The 8,214-nt window shown below is 37.1% G+C and overlaps 1 protein-coding gene across 1 annotated transcript in view; it reads left to right on the forward strand.

Moving 5' to 3' along the window:
- Positions 1-5,522, forward strand: part of KLF13 (Kruppel like factor 13) — a 50,940-nt gene extending 45,418 nt beyond the window's left edge. The window contains exon 2 of the mRNA XM_006020029.3: positions 1-5,522. This exon is cut by the window's left edge and continues 59 nt beyond it. Coding sequence (XP_006020091.1) covers positions 1-228 — 228 coding nt within the window. The 3' untranslated portion in view covers positions 229-5,522.
- The last annotated feature ends 2,692 nt before the right edge of the window (positions 5,523-8,214 follow it).

Consider the following 8,214-nt stretch of genomic DNA (forward strand, 5'->3'; position numbering starts at 1 on the left):
GCCCGGCACTATCGCACTCACACTGGAGAAAAGAAGTTTGGCTGCCCTCTCTGTGAGAAACGCTTCATGCGCAGTGACCACCTGACGAAGCATGCCCGGCGCCATGCCAACTTCCATCCCAGCATGCTCAAGAGACGGAGTGGAAGCAGCTCGAGAACAGGGTCAGTCAGTGACTACAGCCGTTCGGATGCATCGAGCCCCACCATTAGCCCTGCCAGCTCCCCGTAAACCTACCTGCACTGGACGTCAGCACTTTGCCTCTGATCTATATTGCGGAGTTTTATTTGTGTTGCACACTTTTTTAAAACTCTTTGCTTTTTGTTATTGTTTTATTTTAAAAATCAGTAAGTAGCTGCCTCTCACTGCAATTTCCAAATAAATTGTCTTCACATCACCAAACAGGCGGCTGGCCTAACCTCATGGATAGATGGACCTGAATGTTTCATTCAGAGACTTCTGCTGGCTTGATATTTCATACATTTTACAGCCACAAATGGATGTTCTTGATTGTTGTTTGTAAAAAACAAGAAAACCTTTAAAAAAAAACCCAACAACTTTAGTTCACCTCAGGTGTTGAAGTCATTTTGTAAGAACAGATTGCACAACACATGCATACGTACAGTTACAATTCAGCTGTGTCGAGTTTTGTCCCCCCTTCTCCTTTCTCAGGGATGGATATTTATATTACACAATAATTACAATGAAGACACACCCCAACCGCAGCCTTATTCTGTAGATATATTTGCACTCGGAAGCTTTTTGCTAGGTTTTTTCACACACTGGGGGAAAAAAACCCAAACAAACTGGAATTTAATGCCAGGCTCTTGTATTGTTTGATGTCACAGTTACATACCTATGTTTGGGAATGTCCATACAGCGGCCCTCTCCTCTTTCATCTAGCTGCTCTTTGCTTTTGATAGCAAGTGGCCATTTTACTTCTTGCTGAAGATGCTCCATAACCAGCTTCCTGTTGCAAAAACCTTCCTGAGGATGGATAAACTTTTTAAAAACTAGTTTAAATTTCCGAGAAAGATTTCTAAACGAGATGCCTTAAGTCATGTAACCTAAGCATAAGGAAACACATTTACACTGGGTAACACTTTTCCTGCAAGGTAGTATGGAATTCTGGAGGCATTGCGTCTTCTCCTCCCCTGAGTCGTTAAAGCTCTCTGCACTGCCTGTTGAATATGGGACCAACAAAATATTCAAATCAAACCACATTGACTTGAACAATTTTTTTTTTTTTTTTAAGAACTAAGAAAAGAGCATAGCTGAACCAATTGTTCATCAAAACTTTTAGTAAGGTACTTACCTACTGTACAGCTAGATGTTAGTAAGATAAATTGCTTAGGACAAAATTTCTGTACCCTGTTGCTTCATAACTGTGGTCCCTGACAAAAGGAAACAAAAAAATCATCATTAAATGTCCTTTGACTGGGAAAATAAAACACGCATTTTGAAAAAGTGTTATAAAAATGATGTTTTAGCTTAACAGTGCTTCATGCTTCCCTTATATCTATAAAGTAGGGCTTTCTTTACTTCCAAATCATTGTATATTAAAAAAAGGGAATCTTAATTTTTTCCATGTTGGGCTGTTCTATGCTTTACAACTGGTATGTGCTTTACAAATGATCTAGAATATAGCAAAAGAACAGAGCATTGCAATGTAGCAGAGACTCATTGGCAGCAAATACACTTTGTTTGGTTTGGCTGGTTCGAATGGTGCATATAAAACAAAATCAGGTGCTTTTATAGTTTTGGACTTTTTTCATATTACTGTACAAGATAAATGCAGTCGAGTGTAGCATAGTAAAAAGAAATTATACACCAAACCTGCTGTTTGATATAAAGTGAATGCCTCCACATTCCAAAGGAATCTTGATCCATATCTTATTTGCTGCTTTGCATTGATCCAATTTCGCCAGTTTTAAAATTTTTTTGTACTGTATATTAACTGTGAGAGGCTAATGCAGTATAGATTTATAAGTAGTTTCATAGGTACTTGCATAACATTTAAATTGTTCATAATATCAAGCACTCCTTCAGTTGTCTGATTGGAAACGACTTAAATATAGGTGAAAATACAGATATTTCAGTGTATTTATGTATATTTGGTTCAATCATCACTATTACAAAACCATTTTCTTCCCTAACAAAGTGTAAATCACACTAGGCTGGAGTTTTTGGTTTGAAATAATGAATAGAAAGAATGAAAGAAGCCTGTTGCAAGAGGCGCTGTGAACTGTTTGATCTGTCTGTGGAGTTGCTTGCTCACTGTGGGTTTGGGAAAAGCCATATCCATTTACCTCCATAGTTATAACTTTTGTAATCTCTTCCAATGAGAGAGACAACATTGACATTTTGATACAATTCGGGTAATAGGAATTCACATTCCAATCATTTCTGTGGCTGATAGAAATGCTTTTGTGCTGTAGTTTGTAAAGAGGCAATAAAAATAACTAGATAAAGAATTTTACAGGTTATTTGTACCTATTGCACACACTTTTAAAACAATTAATTAAATGTCAAATATATTTCTTATATGAATATAACTCAGTATGGGTACAATGATATAGGAAACAAACCGAAAACAAAGAATAAATATGAAGTGCTGGAATGTATCAGCTGAAACAGTAATGGCCTTTATAGTATGATTGCAAATGAGCATGCATTATTTTCTCTAAAGAAAGCATTATATTCTTCCTAGTTCTCTTCCATGTGCAGTATGCAGTTCTATTCCACCCATTATAATAGATTTCTTCAGGTTATAACATTTTAGCATAAATTAAAGTAATGGAAGTTGTTATAGATTTAATTATAGGCAAAATGATTTAATAACCTTCATCTAGGCATATTGCAAGCTTGCTAATAAAGTTTGAACAGCAGCAGAGGAATATGGGACAAACCTTTCTAAACAGAAGTGCCAGGCAGATTTGTTTACCCAAACAACAAACTAAATCTTTTTTATTTCTTCCCCAACCTTGAGGTTTTAAAATTATTTTGTAAATTTAGACAAGCTGAAATATTCAATAGAAGCTGCTTTGAAAGGAATTCCCACCTCAGCCAATTCATTCCAAAAGACCACATTTCTTACAAATACCTAAAACTTTGGGAAGGTTTCTGAATCAAATCTTCACAACTTCAGAATGTCTTCCATCTCGGAGATAAACACGTCAGATAACATTTTAAAATTGCCAGTCAAGAATTGTCATTTTTAACCCCCCCCCCACCAGACTGTCAAAGTCTCTATTAAGTGCTCTTTCAGAAATCTGATGATGAATTCCTTCCCTACATTCCAGCCCACTAGTTGTTTTTATAACTGAACGTGAACAAAACCTCCTGCCAGATTCTTACATGTAAAGATGTAATCATCTGTCCAGAAGCAGAAGTGCCACACTGTCATAAGACCCTTTTCTTGTGATAATTCCTCCAGTTTTGCAGATGTTTGAACAGCTCAGATAAAGTTTTTGAAAACTTAATGCCTTTTCAAGCTGACCTTAAGCTCTAAGAACTTGCTGTTTAATCATATGATCTCATGTGAAAGCAGTTTCCCATCACTAGATGCTCAGGAAATACTGTTCTGGTAAGGTGCTATTTCTGCCCACTCCGATTTATGGAAAGCTTATCTCACTCCTTCCACTCCCAGATGTCCTAAAAACTCAGGTGATGTGGATAGTTGTGAATAACAACATTGTCTGCAGACTTTAAATCTTTAATTTCATTCTTTTAGAATAGATGTATTTAATAGTAAAAAGTAAGATCTCAGGGTTTGTTTACAGTTGTCCCCAATGCTAGTTCTGGAATTTGGACTGAACTGCCATGATGAAGGCAGAGTGCACAAAGCTGAATACCTATCTTTTCAGTTTTCTTTGCAATCATAAAGGCTGCTTGTCTTCTCTTTTAAACCTCCATTAAAATAAAAGTTGAAGCCTATTGATATTTCTCTGTAAACTACATTCAAAGTGATATAAACTGCTCCAAGGCTTATCTTCTTTAAGTTCATTTCACTGTCCAGCTGAGACCAGTGAGGGATGAGAAGGATGGTATTTTCTGTCTCAGTGGATTTTTAATCATATTTTTTACAGATGCATTTTATTCTAGTTATCAGAAACTTGCAATATAATCCATTAACCTCCTTTTATGCAAGATCCAAGCGCATTAACAGCCATAAGACTTCAGTTTTCCATCTTTTCCACTAGGAGAAATCCAGATTGGTAAAGTTTAGGCAGCTATGAAATGTCTCCTCACCCCTTATGTCTGCAAACTAGTTGCTTCTTGCTTTTGTAATATTTGCTTGGTATCTGTTTACATTACATAATGGTAAAGGTATATATTTATAAGAAACCATCAGAAGCCTATGTTTGATAGGAACACCTAACTTGTGTACAGAATGACATGTTTTACTATGCATAACCTACCTTTCCTATTGCATTGTTAGCTGCAGTAAGTTCTGGCCCTGCAAGCCTCCATACAGCTTCAAAACCTCATTACTTTGTATCATTTCAGTGCTATTTGGTCTATTCAGCCAGTATGGAATCAGGGGTAAGAAAGGGCCATGTGAGCTCATAAATTCCTAGCTGTACAAGTTCACACCCAGATTTGCCCAGTCCAGCATAGTGGTATGAGTTCTAAGGTTGGTATTGTGTGAACTGCACTGTGATTTTGGAACCATGCTTTATGAACAAAGAGTAAGGAAAATAAACTCTTCATATTTAAAGCTAGTTTTTTCATAATCATTTGCTTTGCTAATGTCACCAACTGATGCCTACAAATCTACTCCCTGGTGCTCTCTTACACCATGTGTGTATAGGCACTTATGTATGGACTATGCCAGTGAACAGTATAATGAACTTTATAGTTTTAAGTGTTGGGGACAACCATAGAGACAACAGGTGGCCTAGAAAATACCCAAAATATGCTCATGTACCTGCTAAGGAATACAGAGTGCATGAAACCATCTACTGGTGTAGATTTTCTACAGGTATACACAGACACACACATACCCTGACTGAGGGGAGGTCTGCAAAGCAACTATAGGCATCTTTTTTATTACAACCAGAGATGGACCTGAACCAAACATCCCTGAATTTTGGGAGAGTTTAAATCCCCTTTTGAATTTTGTGGTTTAGTCCCATCTCTAGTTACAGCTATAGTTACCTGTATATATACACAAATGCTGTGTGTGTGTGTGTATGTGTGTCAGTGACTGTTTGTGTCAGTGTGCAAAATGCACGTGTTTACATACATATTTTCAGCTTTTGGTGAAATTAGATGCCATATGCATCAGTTTCACCCAGACAGTTTTATCAACAGCACATCAATGCTTTCATGGGTCACTTTTCAACTATCTAAATCACTACATTGAAGTATTACAGTTGTACAAATATATGCCGATCTATTCTTGCTCTGCTGTAACTTTTTATGTATTTTATACTGCATAGATTATATATTGTGACAATGTCCTATGCAAAAAAATTAACAATTGTAAAATATGGTCTTAACTTGTATGCATGGTTAGCAACGTTTACATTTAAAATAAAATTTATAATTAAGAAATATTTTTTCTCATTTTCTTTCCTAGGCATCAGACTAAAAATATTTACTAGGAATGGGTAGAAACAAACTTTCTGCTAATCTACAATCATTTTGGATCTGGAAAAAAAATAAGGGAAGGTTTTTAGATCTAGTACTGTAAACAAGAAACAAAAAGCCTAAGTAGAAACAGGTGTTTAAGTTGAGATAATTATATCAGTTACAGGTTTTTGAATGTCATCACTGTTAAAAAAAAACTAAGGCACTGTAATACCAAGACAAATCTTACATGTGCGATGGTGGCTTGATATTTATGGTCTTCTGCCTCAGGGATTTTAGGTTATAGAGTCAAATCCAGGAGACCTTGTTCAAGACTAGTGCATACAATGGTCCCATTGACTTCAGTTCTGCTCATGATACTAACACTTATGAGTCAAATTATACAAACGCCCCCTCCCCTTTTCTTTGAACATGCAAGTCTACTTGTTTTCTGTGCAAGTATGGAGATGTTTTATGAACACTAGTAAATTTATCCCCACAACATCCCAATGTGCTCTTACTTAAAGATGAGAAACCTGAAGCACATCAAAGATAAGTATAATACCATGGTCACAAAGGCAGACCGTGGCAGAAAAAAGATCAAAGCCCCAGTGCTCCTAATTCTCAGGTCTGTAATTCAGCCATGAGCCATTGTCCTGGTGTAGCTGAAATCATACCCACAACCCCGGTCCTCTCTTCTACCACACTGATAAAACAATGTTATACCCTGCAGTATGGGAGGATTCAGAGTACAAATAAGCAATATCTGCAATTAGTTTTAAGGAGTGGACATTTGAAGCGAGTAAAGGAAGACAACTAGTACTCAAATATTTCTAGGAAGTCAGGAACATTTGTGGGAAGGCTTTGAAAATGAACATGTTTCCAATGCTGAAGTCATGATAATTGTTAAGAGCAAATAACTTGGAGGAGAGCCATTATCTTTAATACCATGTTTCTCGGCTTATTCGTGCTATTCATTATCTTTGACCACAAACCAGTGAACTTGCTCATCTGCATGTGCTTATGATCAACTGCTCTTTCATAAATTATGCAAATAGACTAGCTAAATCTCAAAAGTGCTTAAATACTTAAATATACTATTTAAGGAATTGTTATCCAGGAATATTTCCTCTAAGGAAGTACCACCAATATCCTTGCTTCTTTACTAGTGGATCATCAAGACAGTGGGAGACAAAATGTGTGCGTGTATGTGTGTCAGTGACTGTTTGTGTCAGTGTGCAAATGCAAGTTTACATACATATTTTCAGCTTTTGGTGAAATTAGGTCTGCTAGACCTAGAAAGCCCAATCAGTTTGCCTCATCCCTCTCTACATACATGTTAGCATGCTGTGGCTCCTCTTTACTTATGTCCAGACCCTGAATAACATTTGGGAGATGGGGAATTACAGCCAGAGCACCCAATGAAGCATCAGGGTGAGCTCAGGTTTCTAGCAGAACCTTGAATATAGGCCTAAGTCTGATAAAGTTCAGTAGACCTGAGCTGCTGATGTTGGCACAGGCAAACACTAAGCTCACCTCAGTCATAACAATCAGCTCCCCCATATGCCTCTGGAGACCCCTCTGTTCTCAGTTTTTATCTTCCAGGTGGCCGCTTCCTGAGTTTCCTTGTAATAGAGAGTGGTTGCTTTTTACCATCTTCTTTTTGTGTATGACTTCTGTCTCTAAATCCAATTCTTGGCCATTCCCCTCCACTTGACTGACAGCCAGGTGATCAATGAGAGCGCTACTTTAAATAGTCATTTAAAAATAGGGATCAGAGATCTCTTCAATAAGAGAAGTCCAGATTCAAGCATTGCCTGACAGCCTCCAAAAACTCTTCACCTCCTTGTCTGCTACTATCTTCTGAGGGATTCATGAGAGGGCAAAGAAAGGATTTCCCAGGACAGCTGGGTTCCCCTAAATGAAAAAATCAAGAGCAAAGACATTTTGTGAGGCTCCCATGCAAATTCTTCTGTAAGACAGAGACTTCGAAATGCACATTTCACAAACCATTCTAGCAGAAACTAAAAAACACATTAAGTCTCAACATGAATATAATGACGGTGGAAGATACTATATATGCCACACTACATACCTAATTCCCCTCCCATATTTGGATCAGACAAGAAAAGAGGAATACATTTTCTTCAAACATTGAAGCAGGATGAAATTAAAAATACTCTTTAAAAGTTCAGATCCTGGAAAAGTTACAAACCACTGAATATACAGATACAGAAAAAGTGTCTTCTCAATGTAAGCACTAAGTTTTCATCTTCATACTACAATGACGTATGCGTCCACATTGAGACACCAACACATTCACATATACATGTTAATGCATTCTAGTCCACAAAAGAAACTACTGTTGTCAGATTGATAAATGTACGCATTTCTGTCTTGTTTAGGATTCAAAACTTTTTCATCAAATGTTTGTCTACTTGGCAGGTGTCCATCGTTCAGAAGATAAGAATTCATTTGGCTCAATCTGCCATCGGACTTTGCTAAGGCTACCTAAATTGTCTCCCTAAATTTCAGCACATTTCTTTTGAAGCTTTGTTGCCCTGGTTTACAAGGAGATGCACACACACAACATGTTCATCAACGGATCATAGAACAATCATTAAAACTGTATAACTGAATGCA

Source organism: Alligator sinensis, unplaced genomic scaffold (assembly GCF_000455745.1).
Source record: "Alligator sinensis unplaced genomic scaffold, ASM45574v1 scaffold458_1, whole genome shotgun sequence".
In the NCBI taxonomy this organism is placed as follows: Eukaryota; Metazoa; Chordata; order Crocodylia; family Alligatoridae; genus Alligator; species Alligator sinensis.